General features: G+C 44.1%; 1 protein-coding gene across 3 annotated transcripts in view; it reads left to right on the top strand.

Moving 5' to 3' along the window:
- Positions 1-16,650: 16,650 nt before the first annotated feature.
- BICDL1 (BICD family like cargo adaptor 1) overlaps positions 16,651-18,495 on the top strand; it is a 47,635-nt gene continuing 45,790 nt past the window's right edge. For 2 of the 3 annotated variants that reach the window (XR_009728033.1, XM_061370579.1), the window contains exon 1: positions 16,666-17,001. Coding sequence is in view for 2 of the 3 variants with exons in the window: in XM_061370579.1 (XP_061226563.1) it covers positions 16,666-17,001 (336 nt within the window). In the remaining variant the exon portion in view is untranslated. Of the gene's footprint in view, positions 17,002-18,495 lie in introns of all 3 variants that reach the window. The other variant, XM_061370580.1, reaches the window with a different exon arrangement.

Here is an 18,495-nt window from a genome sequence, read left to right on the forward strand (position 1 = left end):
TAAGCACAAAGGAAACAAAACTTTAAAAGACCTGAATGGCTGTTAGGTGTTTCTTCCATTGACTTCCACTGAAAGTTAGGTACAGAGCTACCTCTAATAAGGGTATTTGATTATTAATATTGAAATACTGAAATATTAATATTGAAATATTAAAGGCCTTTTTCATTTGTGTTAGCAACCTAATAACAGTATTACATAAGTGCTAATGTTCACTGGGGTTTTTATACATTGCCTTATATTTACACAGATAAAATCCATTAAAACAGTGGCTTAAATCCACATGGTAGCCTCAACTGTAGATATGTGGCCATCACCTCTCATTTAAAAAACACAGACATGTGATGCTTGTCAGACCTCATCCCAGTTCTGAGGATTCCTCATTCCAGCACACACTGGTCAGTGCCTACCCAGGTTTTGCTACCAAACTCTCCTAACATACATCCACATGCTGAATTTCTTCATAAGCCAAAACAAAATTGCCGTACATTTGTAAAGTGACCAAAATGAACTGGGAACTGAATTGGGTCATAACATTTATCCTAAAACAAATACCTCATGACTTGCTGCAGAAATCATTGATTAACTTTCAGATGCCGTGAAAAGCAATTGTTCTTTTACGTATCTCATCTTCAGGCTTCTTTTATGCTATTGCAGGAACACCCCTGATTTCACAAAAATTGTTTTAGAGAAAGCAATTTATTAAACCTCACGATCTGTCAAGACACATCAATATTGATGTGTTCACATTAACGTCTCCTGCAGCAGCTGAAAACTGGATTTGTCATGGAATTGTTAATGGGAATTACGTGTTGCAGAGCAACAAGTGACAGGGGCTTAATTAAAGCAGAACTGACAAAGTAGCTGAGCAACTGTAATAAATGTTTTGTTTTAAATGTAGCTAAAGAGCTATTTGGATGTTTTCATTGCCATGGAAAGGCAGACAGTGATGAACTCTGTGTTAGAAGATAAAGCCTAGACTGGGACAGGGGCAGTGTAGCATCTGGAAATTTCATGGAACAAAATACTTAATTATTCTGGAGGTTAGATATGGTAATCACGTAAGTGATGGCCTTATCAAAGTATAGTTTACCAAGATTTCAAAGAAATACGGACTGAGATACCTTTATAGTGAAGATACCAAATTCTTTTGAGAGAACAATTCAAACATATTACTAGAATTTAATCTTATTTTGGTTCTAGGGTGAATGAATTCTGGATGCTCACAGGAGGACTTTCTTCCTTGCCTTAAATCAGCAAATCCACACAAAAAGACACCCTGTAGTTTACTACAACAATGATTTGCTTGCTTGTGGGATGCTCATAAGTGCTTCATTGCCATGTGTTGGAATTCCATTCAGAAACCTGGCATTCCCCATCCTCCTGTGGGCTGAAGAGCATTGTGTATCCTGATTTGTGTGAAAGAATCTCTGACTCAATCCAGTCCATGTGCTATATTTGGAAACTGGAAGTCTGGCCATCATCAAGGGAAAGCGCCCCAAAGGATTAATTCTGTTTTAATATAAGTATTAGGCTCTTGGTTGATCTCTGTCTCTGATACCAGCCAGAAACTGGGATGTGCCAGACGCATCTCCTGTGCAGATGATTGGCAGAGCCATTTCTACCCATAAAGCTCTTTGGCTGACTTCCAGAAAGGTGTAAGAATCTGATTTAAGAGTTAGCTAGATGGTGTTGAAAGAAAGATACCTGTATGTCACTAATACTGTTGTGATTTGGGGGAGAACAGGTCTAGTTTTGTTAGGGAGTTTTCTGGAATGAGATGAGAAATGGCAGGCAGCCACGTGGGGAGGGAATCATCACTAAATCACTTTTCCACTGGAGTGGAAAACATCCCCCTTTCTGAAACAGGAACGTTTGTTCGTTTGGTTTGGGGTTTAGTGTGTTGGGGGGTTTTGAACAGGTCAGTTCAACACCAGTTGCAAACTCCAGTTCAGTTGGGAAGAGCCTGATCATACCAAATCCACACACTGAGGCAATTGCCCCTGTAGCTGCTGTAGAAGTCATTGGGAAATAGAAGGTGCTTTCCTGCAGCCTGGTGTTGGCTGACAGATGCAGCTACAACATACTGCAGAGATCCAAGATTTGTTATCTACAAGCAAAATAAAACCACACGCTCATGCACCCAGTTTAGTAAAACAAATACTGCCAGGCTGAAGCAAAAGTAAATTAAATACAGAGGTAGACTTGGCTTCCTCATGTAACTGAACTTGAAAGAAATTCCGTTGCCTTTTGAAGATTTATTCCAATAATTCCAGTAAACAGTAATCTGTGCACTGCAGCCTTGGAGTCATGGTGGCAAGAATGAATAGGGTAGAAAAGAACAATAACAGCACTTTGTTCAGAGTATAAATAAAGGCATCAGATGAGACAATGACAGCCTTGATGTAGAAGGACTCTTACAGGTAAGACTGAAAGAAATTTAGATGTGATTGCCTGTCTATTTTCTAATTTGGAATCACGATTTTGGTACTTTACAGATTTAAGATGTTCTTGCTCTGAGTGGGTGTGTTCATTCCTGTCTTGAAGGGCTCAGCAATGACAGCCTACATGTTACTTTATTTAATTCTTCTAGAATTAGTGCTATACTCTTTGCTTGGAGGCCAAGAAATATTTTACAGTGACTATTGTGGGATTCTGATTTTTAAACAGCTTTACCATGGTAAGAATTGTGATGAATAAGTGATCAAGAGGTAACACTGACAAACAGTGAAGTAACTTCATGTTCGTATGGGAACCGAATGACAATTTCTGGCTGCTCTGGAGGTCCCTGCATGGTCAAATCACACTTTTTGGAGCACCGTTCACCATTCCTGATGGGGACTGGCCTGGCTCATGTTGTTTCTTTACACTTTCAAATTTCCCTTGTCACCTGGAAAGAGAAGGCTACAAACCCACTGTGTACTTCCTCAAACAAACACACACGCACACAAAAAAGCATGGTGGGAGGTTGGTGCAGTGATGCAATGTTCATGGTCTGCCAGTGAATTGCATTTAGCTATTTTTAGCCACGGGCTAGATACTAAAATACAAGTCTTGAAAGAGGAATGGAAACTCCATGCAAAAGAGAATAAACATTTCCTGCAAAAAAAAAAAAAAAAAGGGTTAAGGCTACGTTTCTTTTTCTGTTTTTTCTCTGTGTTTTTAAAATACTGCAGATGGGCTTCAAGTTTGAAATTGCTTCTTAATAAAAGATGTTATTCTGCTGTTTCGAATTCCTCTATAATTGAATGAATTACATAAGTACTGAAGTAGAGTATTTTCTCCTTTCTGCTCTTCCCAGCACTCCATTATCCAGTTTTCTTCAGAGCAATGAGTCTTGTGCATCGATTCTCTGAAATTCTGAAATGGATCAGATGCAGCATTCGTTTAATTGTGCCAGTGGATGAAAACGGCTCATAGCAATTACTTTCTTGGAAACAAAGGTAGAGGTGCAGCCCTGTTGGGGTATTACAATTCTTAAGCCTTTTAAACACGAAGCAGAAAGTAGTCAGCTTTTCATATCAAGCAATTATGAGGAAAAGTCTAATAGCCAACCTCAAAATGACAACACAAACCCACAACACCCTATGCTCAGTGGTTGTTAACACCCTTTCTAAAGCAGAACACCAGCTACCACCTAAAATCCTCCAGAAAATAGCAGTAAAAACAGCAGAGGAGCTTGGGTTCTGCAATCAACTGAATCCATCATGAACAGATATTAGGAAATAAAGATTTTTACATTTCAGAATACAGGATGCTGGAATAAAAGAGTATTTGCACAGGCGCTGCATAGTTTGTTGCACTTCTCTCTATATTCTCCTGGGTTTCATTCTGATGCTTTTCAGTACCTCAGAAAGCATCAGAAGATGACATATCATCTAGTTCCTGTGACTAAGAACAGCTATTTTCCTCTTGAAAAGAGTTCTTTAAATCCTACTCGCTTTCTGTTTTGCCAAACTGGGATTCTTCAGTACTAAACTGCACCAGAGGCACAGACAGGCATTGCTGGCAGTGCTGTTCAGCAGCTGTGTAGAGTCTGCTAAAGGATGGCTATTCTAGAACCAGTCTTCCCACTTACAAGTAGCCTCTTAGGGCACAAATGCCATTTGGACATTCAAAAAGATCCAATAAACAGGCTGATACAAGGTATTTATAAAGGATGAAGGTGCAGGAACAGCCTGTCTCACCACCCTGTCATCAACCACCCAGCTGTGGTACGAGCAGAAGGACACACAACTCCCACAGCATGAATCGGGAGTACCAACGCATCAGAATATGGCAACTGCTAAATAGCATCTTCCTTTTCATCCCTGACAAGTCTTTTGGAAGGGGCTATTTCTGCCCAAGCTGCATATAAATTGTAGGTTGTTAGGAGATTGATGCTTTCTCTGTACAGTGCTTCACACCAAAGCCACAAGACTGCAGGACTTGAATCGTAAAGCATAAAATAATCAATGAGCCTGGGCAGGTTGTGAGGCTCAGGGACAGATTTTCAGTGCTTATATGGCTGTATTTTAATTCAGGCAAAAATAGTTAATACCACACTTGCATGCAAAAAAGAGTCATCTGCTTCTTATCTAATGTGTAATTCAATAATTCCTATAATTGATCTTCATTGACAGTTGATGCAAGCTTCCTCACCCACACTGCACATATTGTGCTTCCTGACAGAATTCCCAACATAGACTATGATATTTCAACAGAGGAAGCTTGTTAAATCAGGTCAAACAAAATAAAGAATCCGAAGCCACCACAAGTCCCTGCAGCTGTTTGTCTTTTCACCCCTTTCTGCCCCCAAAAAAGAATCCTAACTATTGGTATTTTTGTAATGGGCTAAAAATACAAAAACCAGTGTTGGTAAATGTTGATAGGCTTCAGAATTTAAAAATATCTTCTTTTTTTTTTCCCCCTAGATGCTGGACTATTACTGTTGATGAGGCAAAACTGCCAGGCTTTACTGTTTCCACGTGGTTTGATTTTCCCTGCAAGTCCCATATGTATTCTAATGATCTGCTGAATGAAATGAATCCTAAATGGGTTCCCAACTGATGAGACACTGTTTCTTTGAAAGGCCAATGAAGGACATTTTCTGTCATAGACAAAGCAACACAAAGCTGATGGAAATGGTAATGGGTCTTCAGGTGTCTGAAAGTCTGATATGTAATTTCAGAGAAACACAAACAATAGATGCATTTCCATTTACAATTATAGTAAATAAAGAGGAACATAATGGTTCTGTTTTATAAAGACAATCACTTGCCTAGCCAGCATTCTCCAACTATTCCAAATGACTCTTCTTCTCCAAAGAACTGAGATACAACATTAGTTTAACAGACTAATGACTAATAGATACAATTAATAGCAACAGAAAGCCAGACAAAGTTAAATAGAAGCATTCTAAAATACTAGACACAAAAGGCTGAAGGATCACTTCCAGGGCACACGCTAGCACAGGGGACCCCCTGTTTTCATTTTCCATAAATACAAATAAAACCCCAGCTTTTTAAACAAAGCATTATTTGAAGCTCAGAGCAAGGCACTTTTCCAAATACATAGATTCCTTTATTACAGATTGTCCTGGGTTCAGCAGTAGCAGTCATTTTTCTCCTTCTTAGTAGCTGGTGCATTGCTTGTGTTTTTGACTTTCAGCCTAGGAACAACACTGATAACACTGATGTTTTTAGTTGGTGCTCAGTAATGTTTACTCTGATCAAGGACTTTTCAGTCTCATGCTCTGCCAGCGAGGAGGGGCACAGGAAGCTGGGAGGAAGCAGAGACACCTGACCCAAAACTAGCCAAAGGGGTATTCCATACCACAGCACGTCATGCCCAGGATAGAAACTGAGGGGAGGTACCCAGAAGGCCCAGGTCACTGCTCAGGTTGGGATGGGTATCAGTCAGTGGGTAGTGAGTGATTGCACTGTGCATCACTTGTGCTTATTGTTTGCTTTTCCTTTTCCCCTTTTAGTTTTATATTCTCTCCCCTTGTTATTCCCATTATTATTACTGGTGCTAGAAGCAGTGGTTTTGTGTTATACCTTAGTTACCAGACTGCTCTTTTCTCAACCTGTGGGATTTACACTTTCGATTCTCCTCCCCATCACTCCAGGAGTGGGGGGGGGGAAAGAAGAGTGAGCGAGTGGCTCTGTGGTTCTAAGTTACCATCTGGGCTTAAACCATGACACAAATTCTCTTTCCAATGATAAGAACTAATTCTGAAACAGTTGAGGAAATGATTCCCATAAATAAAATAGCTTCCTTCACCCACCAGCCTTTTCCCCCATCAGCTGTGGCAGACTCTCAGCCTAACCACCAACTGTGCTGCTGATCCATTTCCCAGTTCCTGATGCCTACAGCACTTCAGGTTACTTATGCTACACCTTCTGGATCTAGTAAGTCACCAGGAGAAAAAGGGAAGGAACCAAGGGTGGCATATGTGCAGACGCAATAAAAACCACAGTAGGCTGCTCTTACCATTCATGCCTACAGCAAGGTCCTAGGGAGGCTTCTGTACAGGAGAAGGATGTCGGTGTCCTCGAAAGAGTAAGACAGTATTTCATGAGCTTTGCAGATGTATCGTTTTATGTGGAAGCATCTTTTTCCAACAGAATAACTTCTGAAACAATGAACAAACAAAAACACTTGAAGGGCAAGCCCATGAATATTTTTTTTTTTTTTGTATATAGGTTACTCTTTTGGGGTTAAAAAATGGAGTAAAACTGACCCAGTGGGTGCCTTACCTGTCACTACACCGAATAGCACAAAACCAACCCAGGGAATAGCTAGAATTACTAGCTCTGGGACAGATTATGTTGCACAGGGAAGCCATATAGCCTCTTTCAGGAGGACACTCAATAATGTTTTAAAAGGTAGTTACTTCCCTCTCGTTTGGCCTTTGCTGAAATTTCTTCATTTAAACATACATTTGCTGAAGCAGTATTCATCTCTGAAGGCAATGTCTTTGAATCAAAACTGTGAGGGAAAATACAAACATGTATTAAGTTCTTGCCATAAAGCTGTATCTGACACTAACCTAAAAAGGGATGGTTAAACCAGGCAAAATTTATATTCATTTAAACTAAGATGTTCTTTTCATAGTAAAGTGTTTCTGAAAGAAACTGGATACCGAAGTACGTGGGGAGATGATGCAAGCTAGCCCACAGCCCTGGAATAATGCACACAAGAAGGCTTCCTGCCCAACAAGGTTGATTCCACGTAGTTCAAAAGATCTTGTCAGGCAAAGGTCTAGAAGCTTTATAAAACAACCTGACCTCCAAGAGGGAAGAGAATCACAGTCCAAACCACGACAGGTATGAAAGGGCAATCAGCCAAAGCAAGCTCTGCTGGAGAGCCTGAACTGCTGTAGGTTTTTATCATAGTCTCTGCATTGAAGAGAGCAAAATATGCTCATGATCTCTATATCCTTTTATGACAGCACACCAAAGTGATCATCAATCCCAATGAATAACATTTGGCTTTATTGTTTGTCACCTCTCTCCTTTGTCATGTTTCAGGTCACACTGCTTTCACACGCTCCATGGGTGACACTGACTGTGGAATCAGACCAAGGCTGCACTAAGTGTTCACAGACGTCATTCCTGATGGGACTGAGCTTGCCTAGTCTCTGCAGCACAGAATCTATAAAGCAAAATTTAAAATGAGAAACAAGAATAGAAGATACTTTATTAAGGTAATGTTCATATCCATATTTCACCCCCATATAGATCATGTGTGGGTGAATATTAGATTTAAACAGTTAATGCTGAATATGTTAGTGATGAATATGGTCTATGCACTTCCTGAAATGTCTAGAAGTATGCAGAGAAATTGTATGGGAAAGGCAAAACAAAAAGAGAAAGGAAACTATTAATCTTAAAGTTTATTTTCAGGTCATATATTGAATGAAGGTTTGGCTTTTCCATAGAACACCCACACCCATGCAGCAGAGCAAAGATTGTGATGAATGTGATACCCAGAGTATCACAACTTCCTCCATGGTTGTTTTTTTCCTATAATGTAGTTAGTTAATTAGATCTTCTCTAATCAATCACTGAGCTACAGCTTCAAAAGGCACTATGATCTGATGAGAGCGCCTCGCAGCACTGAGACACTTTGATTTTTCTGTCCCAACACATTTACAGCACATGTGAATTAGGTCCTCCAGTAGGAATAAAGAAACACTTTGTCTTTTTTAAATTACAAGCACAATTTCTCTCACAATTTAAAAATTGACCAGTAAAATTATTGTAATACGGATTCATTCTCTCCCCTTCTCCTTTCTGATATCTAAGACTAATCACTTTCATGCTTTCCATGTGTCATGCTTTGATCTCAAGCTCTTTGGAGCTGCAGCCTTCTCTCTTGCTCATGTTTTATTCAGCTTTTTCAATACCATTGCCATTACTCATCTGTGACTTCAGCTGTGTTTTAGCATCTCCTTCCTTGGTCCTCAGGAGTCTGTCTCAAAAACCAAAGTGTGGTCATTAGAGGAAGACACTAACAGGATCTCTTGTTTTCCTCTCATGACTTGGTTCTTCAAGATAAACTGAGATGTAAGGGCTAAGACTGTAGGTTGCAACTTCAGCATCAGACTCGTATGTGACCTGGCATTGGGAACTGTTGGCCAGTTACTGCCAACTTCTCTTCTCTAGTCTTCATCCCTCTGTGACAGGGGAACAGTGATCACAGGACAGTGTTACCCCAAGATGCACCTCATTATAGTTCCTACAAGGATCTCTGGGCTCCTTGGAAAGCAGACACTACAGGAAGAAATGGTGTGCAGGGTTAGGAAAGTGTGGTTGTGCTGCCTTTCCAGAAGCAGATGACATCATACGTATATTATTAAGGGATCTTTTCATAGTGCCATACAGAGTTCTTCTGCTAGCAGTAAAGCAGACAAAAGAGCTCTCAAAGTCATGCTTCTGTTAGTGATAGAAGTCCCCAAACAGGGAGAAAAGATGCATTAATCTTTTTGAGCACTATAAATGATGGAAAATAATTTACTTTTTAATCCTAAAGAAAGCATTTGCCAGAAGAAGGAGAGCTGAAGCACTGTATAGGAAGTTCTGCAATTGTCTTTCCAGAAGGTTAGTGCAGCCTGTAGGTAATTAAACAACAGAAACCAATACCCATGATTCAGCAGTCTGTCTTAGCTATTACTTGGCAATTCTTTTTCTCTTGAAAATTCTAATACATAAATATGAGCATAAAATAGAAAGGACTCATTACAAGTTTCATTTCATTGTGAATTGTCCTCATACAGCAATATGCAACCACATTTATAACAAAACCCCACCAAACAAATCTCTTTTACTGCCAGCTGAAGCCGATGGGCACTCTCGCATCACCAAGTGTGCTGGTTTGAATGTGAATGTACTCCCTGCTACGTGGGCAGCAGACCCCAGAGAGATGAGACACCAGTCTGGCAGCTCTCCATCCTGTGAAGCAGAAAGGTGCTGACAAACTGAAGGGGATTTAGAAACCAGAAACTTCAAGAAGGCACAGGATTTTCATCGTTCTGGAGAGATTAAGCCCTGGGTATTTTTATAGCAAGGCTGATCACAACCCCCACGTTAAATCCCACTACTCAGGAAAACAATTCCTCATCTGGAAGCTCTCTTCCTAATGCTTGCAGTGTTCCCCACGGTCCAGGGCAGCAGAGGAAAGACAGATTTCCAGGTGCCCTCCGGAGCCAAAAGGAGGACAGGCTCCTGCTCTGAACCACCAGGCAGAGCCACTTTTCCTGGGGCCCAGGCTGATGTCCCTGTGTGGCCCTGTCCTGTGGTATTCACAGATGCTTCACATTCCATAAGCTATTTCAGGAGGAATGCACATTTTATATAAAAGCCACTTGGACTTACCCAACTGAAATACTAAGAGGTTTTGTTACTTCTTTCATTCCTTTTTTAGTGTTGGTTTCTTTCTGAACACCCATTTCATCTGGTTTTTGTGAGCTAGTGTTTAGTGAATGCTATGAAGCAATTTCGTATCTGTTCACTATTAAGAAGCAACACCTGGCTTTGCCAGCTTGAACTGATATGGGCAAGGTGAAAAACAGGAACGTTTCCAAGTATGATCCTATTACCAGAACACACACTGATAGGCATCTCTCCCTGTCTGCCCCTGCCTGACTCTGCATCTGGATGCCAAAAAGATCAGGCCTTTAAGTTCAGGCTTAGGATTAATGTGTATAAGGTGTGTATAAGGTGTGTATAATGCTTTTTTTAGTATCCTAACTGTTTAAAAGAAACAGAAGTAAAGAAACCACACCTTGAAAGCATGAAAAGGAGAAGGATACTGGGGAATAGCACTAACTCTTGCTAATACAGGGTCCCTCAGCCATGCAAAATGAGCTTCAGCTAACCAAGAGCAACTGAATTACTTCAATGGATTTCCACCTACATGTTTATTGTAGTTCATGCTCTTGAAACATGCTGAAGAAACAGCTCTGGGGATGAAACACTGCTCCTCCCATAGGTAATGGCTGCTGCAAAAGCTCTTTCAGAAAGCTTTTGTGCTGCACGTATCAGGATGCCTCCAACAGGGCAGGACTGTCAAGCTCCTCACTGGGCGACATGGTCTAGGGTGAGGCATCCCTGCCCATGGCAGGGAGGTTGGAACTGGGTGATCTTCAATTGGAACTAGATGATCTTTCCAACCCAAACCATTCTATGATTCTATGATGTGACAGTTCAGGCTTTGTGATTTTTTCCAGGTGCTTGGGGTTAGTAAATAAGGGTGTTCCTTTGCACCAGTTGAAAGTGTAGATTCTGTCTGGGCAAAACACCTCAAACCAAAAACCACCCAAGGCTGGCCATTCCCTTATTTGAAAGCAAAAAAACGTAGCAGTAGATGGGAAGGAAACTCTGTTATACACACAGCCTCTCTAAAATGTTTAAATGATTGAACAGAAGCAAGAGGTTCTTCTATCAGGTTGATAATGCCTTGCATTGTCAGTCCCCCATAAGTCTTGGTCTCGAAGGCAAAAGGACCCATCCTTCTGCCACAGCTGCATGCAGCATTGGCCAGCACACAGCCAGGTCAAGGGGTTTGGAGCTCATGAGCCCTGCAGATGGAACACACAAATGTTCTCCCAGTCTGGCAAGGTTTGGAGGGGGGATGTCACCTAAACACAGGCAGGAACAAGCTCGGCTTCAGCTGTGCATGTCCACTGGTCACACATTCTCTAATGAGGGACAACAACTGACAACAACTGCTGGGATTTGCAAAGGAGTTAATGGGCCCTAAGGATTAGTCATCACACAAATAAATATAGAGCTAATTAAAACCTGGTTATCCTGTACTTTCAAACCTCCTTCCCAAGAAGTGAATCAGGCCTCTCTTCAGATCATTTACAGAATACCAGTTCCCATAACAACATAACTGCTCAATGAAGCAAAAATACCTGGCAGAGTTGCCATGAAATCATTGACCACCACAGTGAGTGAAGGGGACAGCATTAAAGCCAAGATGGCTTCATGTCAACATGGTCACTTACAATTCAACAATGCTACATCAAAGACCATCATTCCTATTTACAAAGTGCAGCATATCCATAAGAAGCAGATAGTGATACTGAACAAATATTCTTCCCCTACAACAAACCACAAAGTCATGTCCAGTCATTTAATGGTTGGAGAACTTCATGGCCAACAACGTGACAGGTAATTTTAGGACCTAAAGGTTTTCCTATAAGGAAAAACAAGCAAAACATCTCACTAAGTTTGTGTCGTCATATGAGCAAAGTCACAGGCTACTTTTTCCTTTTTAATAGGAGTGGCTGTTCCACAAAGACTTTGTCAAACATTGTCATAAGATTCAAAAGTGAGTAACTCACACCGACTGCTGAAAAACCCTGTTTCATTAAAAAACAACCCCAGCCGTAGTCTAGATATAGATCTGCACCTACCCATGGAGCCATTACATCTTTACTCCTCCTGTGGGCAGCAGCATGTGTCTGTAACAGGATGCTGAAGGCACAAGGTGGCAATCCCTGCAGCTGGCACAAGAGTATGGGAGGATGTGAGTCCTCCTGGGGTAAGTGTTGGAAGATGTCCCAGTAAGAGGGTCCCACATCCAGAGTCTACCTGGATCATGGTATGTCAAGAAGGAGTCCTGGGTACAAAGCAGCAGGTATGGGTGTTCAGAGCCATGTGTGAAACAAAGTCAAACTGCTGGTGTGGTGCTCCAAACAAGTCAGCTGCACTGAAATACTGTCCATGCAACTCCACTAGCACCAGAGGAGCTCTGCTTGTCCCCCAGCACTGCCAGCTTTGTTCTGAAGAGACTATTACAGCATGCTTCCAAACATCACACCTCAAAGTGATTAAAAGCTGTAATACAAAGTATTTAGGACTCTAACTCATAGATGTCTCAGGATGATGCTCATATGTGCCATATAACAAGTCAAAACTATTACTCTATTATTTTCCCTTTCACGCCTTGCTCCTTGCAGGCAGGCAGTGAGGTGAGCACAGTGTGGTGTTGGCTCTGTCCTTAGGCAGTCCTGAGTCACTCAGGCCATGCTCTATTCCCTTAGCAGTCAAGGGATTTTTCCCCTGCCTGTGATGTTATGAGTCACCTTGGTGGAAAAGTGCTGCTTCTGCTCTAACTGACCTAACATTGCTAACCTTGGGAAACAACAAACTTGCCAGAAACTCAATGGGGACCTTGAGTCTTGGGAAGATTCAGCATGATCTTTGTTTTACTATATGTTGCTTGACTAACACTCACAACCCCTTTCTTTTCCCTTCTACGCAACCAGAAACTTCTGTTCTCTTCTCCCTTACCAACCTCTGCAAGTACACTTTCCCATCTTGAATTTCATCTACCCAGCCCCAGGTAAAACCTGGGCACACTCATACCAGATAGCTTTGGACATTACAGAAGCAAAGAGAAAGAAGATCACACAAGAGCCTTGTCTCTGGCTTTGCAGTTCTGGGCTGCTTCAAAAGCAAGACACGTATTGCCTTTAATTATTCAGTTAGGTAGCTGCAAACTCTGAGCAAACCCTCTTAGGCTGCCTACACCTCTTGCTGCCCATCTTGCAGGAGGAGGAGGCTCTGGTACACTGAAACACCTCAGCATGGAGGTACACAAACAACAGGAATAACTAAAGCATTTGTCAGAAATAAAGTGCAGTAAAGAAAAGAGGAGAATAAAGCAATTAATCATTCAGAAGAGGGGGAGAGAGTGCACAGCAACAGAAACCTGAGAGCTTGTGCCACCTCCCTTCGAAGGGGTCAGCCCACTGACAGGAAGATTAAGGATGCTGATGGGAATTCCTCTCTTACCACAGTTACCTTGAAAAGCACAGGACAGTAATCTGGTTTTACAGGTCTGGCTGTGGCTTTCCCACAACACATCTTTTTCTCCCCTTACTCCAAATTAAACAGGATGATCCCATGCAGTGCTTGTTTTTCGAGTGCTGCTCTCACAGCATTGATTAAAGCACCTGGTCATTTAGTGGATTTACAGCTTTTCTGATGTGTGAAAAATGTTTTGTCTGCTTAACTTGTACAGTCCTACATATACCAGTATTTGATGGTGTAACCAGCAAAGGTCCAAACCCACTGCCACACTCCCTTTGCAGAGACCAACTGCTGAAGTCCCTGGGAGGCAGAACACTCATTTCAAAGCACCAGTTTTAATAATACACCTGACACTGGGCTTTAAGAGCCTGCGGAGCTTAGAGCTCACCTCTCCTTGACCCTTAGGAAGGACAATACCCAGTGCCATAACCATAGCTTAAGCTGGATTGCTTGTTTCAGTGGCCCTGAATTCCTCCTGCAGTTAAATTCTCCAGCCATCCCCACAGTTTATTGACTGAATTTGGTAGCCATAGAATGGGGAAAAGCAAGAAGAGGGGGGAAAGGAAGAAGGGGAAATCACATCGTGACAAAGTCAGTGCTGTCCCTTTTCCCCATACAGGTTAGGACTTTTTTACTTGATTTCTTTTACAGCCCTGTAAGTTTTCCACCTGAGCAAGAAAAGAATGACTGCTCCTCTTACAGGCAATCTGACACTACTCTCTTATACCAATGCTTTATTTTCACCTTGTTCCCTAACACCACACAGAAGGCCCTCATGGGTCCTGGACAAGGGGACAGGTTTGTGTTTGTTATGACATCACTTGCATTAGTATTTGCTGCTCTCAGTTCTCTGGGCTTGAATCAGTTTGGCCCTTTTGCATTTTCAGAAAGGGCCATTCCCTGTGGTGGTTTCCCTGCTGGAAGATAATTTGTGCTGTACACACAGGAATCTTCTGTGCTGTAAAAGCATCAGCTCCTGAAATGCTTGATCCATATCTCCACAAGAAATACTCCCTATTTGCAGTTCTTAGCACCTGAGTAGTGAAGTCTCAATTCAGTGCAATTAAAAATACCCAGCTCCTGCTTGACTCACTTCACTCATTCTTCTTTTTTCTAGGCTGAGGTTCTCCAAAGGACATAACCAGGCCTAACTAGGGGAAGAAGAGCAAAAACAGGACAGCAATTGTCCTAGCAATAAGCTGAAATACATTTTAGGATCCTAAGAGATAATAACTGTGAAGAAACCATGCTGTTGTGTTCTTAATAGTTTGTCTTGATATTTGATATATATATCAAATAAACATATTTGATATTTGACTGGGATAAAACATACAAGATAAAACACTAGGAAAGTAACATAAAATCACTCTTAAAAATCAGTAACCTAATATCTTTCTAAAGACTCAAATAAATAATTACATTCAAAGGACAGTAGATTTTAAGTGGAAGTCAGTAACAGGTGGTGCTGCAAACAAAGCTTTAACCCAGGGTACTCTGGGTAACACTTATGTTTTGCAATTAACAGGGCCCAAATGAACATTAAGCTTGTAGAGATGCCTGACCGAGATGGTGGCATGTCTACAATCCATAGCACTGATTTATATGTGCTTTTTCTCTCCATCCAAGCAATAGCTTTTTTTCCATCCCTATCCTAATAGCTACAGCTATGGGTTTTGTTTCTGGCTCGTTTGAGGGATTAAAACCATCTCAGGATAATCTCTTTTTGCTTTATACACTGAAAGAAGCATTAGGAATGAAAATTAGTGCCACAATGGATTTCATTAATCACACCAGAAGGCTTGGTTTGCTGTAGGAGATGCTTCCAGCAGAAGGTGCTCACAATCAGTTTAAATATTAAACATCTTCCTGTGTTTAAATAGCAATGATGAAACCTGTGAAAGCACACATAGAACAGGGGATTCTTTTAAAAGGGCCAATACTGTTCAAATCATCACGCCTTATGGCAAGTCCCACTGCCAGCAGTGGAAGCATCAGTTGATTGCAAGGACAAAAGGTCTAGCAAAATGGGTGCCTGGGGGAACTGAGATAAAGAAGGTGTCACCTCTGGGTCACCAGTGCAAAAGAAATCACAGTTGGAACAGTCAAAAGCTCACTTGCTGGCGTGGGTGCTGGCAGGCAGCATGGCACAAGGTACCGGGTCTCTGCCTGGTCTTTGGACAGCAGGTGCTCACACAACGAAATGCAGCCCTAGCACTAACTGACGCCACCAGGAACAGGGCCAAGTATCCCCAAGCCCTGCTAGCAGGGCTGTCAGGGGGTACCCCACAACAGGCTGAGTCCCAGTGGCAGATGGCCAGAGGGAACTTTGCATTCCCACAATTCATGCTCTAACCGTTATGAATAATCAGCAGCTCTCCAGGGCCCTGGGTCTGAAGCGAGGCAGGAGCCAGCCCTCCTAGAAAAATGCATCAGCCATCAGCTGTTCCAGCCCAAAACACCCTTGGATTGATGTGCTGGGGCAACTGCATACACATCAACGTGGTCTAAGTGGATCTTCTGTAGGAGGAAGGAAAGCAAGCCCCACGGAAACACGGTCTAAAGAGAGAAGCTGCAAAAGTCATCATTTATTTCTGCAGAACTCACAAGTCAAAATAACAGGTTTCCTTATTCTGTTCAATGACTGCTAAAGCTTTGCTTGAAACTGAGGACATGTCACAAATACATAGCTTTACCCTGCCTTACTCTGCCTCAGCTTCCCTCCTGTGCCCAAACCCAAAGTCATGCCTGGATCTAAGGGGGGAGAAAGTCAACAACGCCAAACCTGAAAAACCTCCAGGTCCTGTCCCCTGTAGAGTCTCCTCCCTAAGAGAAGGGTGCTATGCGCAGAACTACAGCTCCCAACGTTCCCTAAGGCTGCTTTTAAGGCAAATTTTACCCGGGAACATCCTAAACAATCTGAAGTTGCACGTAAACCCCGGTGGTTGTTGGAAGCTGTAGTCAGCTCTCCAAGGGAGAACTGCTGAGCAGAAAGACTGCTGCCCAAAAGAGCCGGGTCAGAGATGCTGAGGAGCAGGTAGCAAGGAGGAGAAAGGCGCTGTGCTCGCTCGGGGGGTGCCAGGCTCCCTCCTCGCGCTGCTCAGGACACCCCGATGCTCGGGGGCACTTCTGACCTGCAGCAGGCACAGGGGCACCCGCTGGCCGCGGGCGCTGCGGGCTCCGTGCCCCGCACAAAGCTCACCCTGACCCTGCCGAGCTCCACGAGCGCGGGGCGCGGCCGCCGGCGGAGCCCGGCGCCGAGGGGCGGGAGCCGGGGGCGGCGGCGCTCCCCGCCCAGCAGCCGCAGGCACGGGCCGGGCGCGGGGGGCGCAGCGGAGCGGCGGCGGCGGCGCGCAGGGCCATGTCGGCGCCGTGCCTGCGCCTGCCCGCCGCCGGGTCAGCACCGGCGGAGGCGGACAGCGCCGGCGGCATGGAGCCGCCCGCCGCCGCCGGGGCCGGGGCCGCCACCCTGGAGCTGGCCCTGGAGGAGGAGCTGGCGCTGCTGGCGGCCGCCGGGGAACCGCCGGAGCCGCCGCCCGCCGCCGCTGCCCGCGACCCCGAGCTGCTCTCGCTGATCCGGCAGAAGGAGAAGGACCTGGTGCTGGCGGCGCGGCTGGGCAAAGCGCTGCTGGAGCGCAACCAGGACATGAGCCGCCAGTACGAGAGGATGCACAAGGAGCTCACCGACAAGCTGGAGGTGAGGCCCCGCCGCCCTCCCTTCCTCCCCCGGCCCGCAGCGCTCCGCAGGGCTCCCCGCGTCAGGGCCGCGGCCCCCCGGCGTCTCCACCCGTGGAGCGCGGCCCCTTCTCCGACAAACCCCGGGGGCGGGAGGCAGGCACCGAGCTCCTGTGGCCGTGATGGGGAAGGAAGGGTCTAAGAAAAGCGCTGTTTAGGCCCTGGGGGGGGACAAATCTGCTGCTCTCCCCCCTTCCCCGGCTGCGAGCTGGCAGATCGGCCTAGGTACGGGCTGCAGCACCCTGCTTCGAGAGGTGCCTGCGGGTGCCGTTTTGCCCCAGGTACTACCTGGGCGAGGAGACGTGCGCTGTGCTCGGCTCACCTCGTCACGGAAATGCCTCGGAAGTTAAATTTGCACAGCAAGTACCGGGTTACAGAGCATATGTAACCCTTGTGCTTAAGCTGTTGCAGCTACGGTATTGGGCATGGCAGGAGATAAGCCCTAATGATACGTCTCTGTTAGCTGGCTGCTCTGAAAAATACCTACATGTATCTAGAGAGAGCTGTTTGCCGGGAACTCAGTGGATTGAGCTATTTATTGATTTCTGAGGATAAAATAGAGCTATTACAAAGAAAAAGACTTGTGCAGGCAGCCTCCTTTGGAACAACTCTCTTGCACAACGATGTAAGAGAGCCACTATTACCCCCACTCTTTTTCTCAGAGATGCTCATGAAAATGTCTTCTAGAAAGCAGCTCAGTGTAAAAATCAATGAACAGCTGGTGGATGGAGAGATACTCACAGAGCAAGAAACTCCCCTATTGAGGACAGCAGTCTGCCCTATCATCACTACATGCAAAGAAACCCTCTCCAGCTCTGCAGCTGGGGTGAGGGCAGGTGAGTGGAGAGGCTGCTGGGCGAGGAAGAGGCAGGAGGAACCATTCAGCACATCTGGGCTGGTTTAGCCTCCCTCTGTGCCCCACTGCCCTGTTCTGGTTTCTCCACCACAAGAGAATAAACTTGATATTCTTCCTCTCCCCCTAACTCCAGCCTTTGTGATGGCCCTTTAGCAGAGCTATATATAGTGAAGATTTGCAGTAAAGGACTAAAGTGATTTTTAGATGATTGACAAGTCTTATCGGTGGCTTCTAAATCACATTTGAGTATGTCTGGGGAAGTTGGCTGCCGTGCTGCTCCTCAGCAGGCTGAAGTTTCATCTTCCATTTAGAGAAGGCCCTAGATCTTTCTAAACGTTGCCTAGCAGTGAAGGAGGCAGAGCTGTAAGAGACAGCACTTCCAGTGCACAGCTGAAAGTGAAATTGTGGCTGCTCCAGCCACACTAAGGCTACAAACAGTGGTTGTCATGAGCCTGGTGCTGGGAACTGGTGCCTACTTACTACATTAGCAGTATTTGTAATACTCATTGCTCTTGTTTGCAAGGGGTGCTTGTTTAGTGTCTGAAACATAGGGAAATACTTTTGCTTTGGGCCACTGTTTCTATCAACCTTCCCTTGCAA

Source organism: Neopsephotus bourkii, unplaced genomic scaffold (genome assembly GCF_033783945.1).
Source record: "Neopsephotus bourkii isolate Nb327-2 ecotype Australia unplaced genomic scaffold, CSIRO-AGI_Nbou_v1 NB_1542, whole genome shotgun sequence".
Classification (NCBI taxonomy): domain Eukaryota; kingdom Metazoa; phylum Chordata; class Aves; order Psittaciformes; family Psittacidae; genus Neopsephotus; species Neopsephotus bourkii.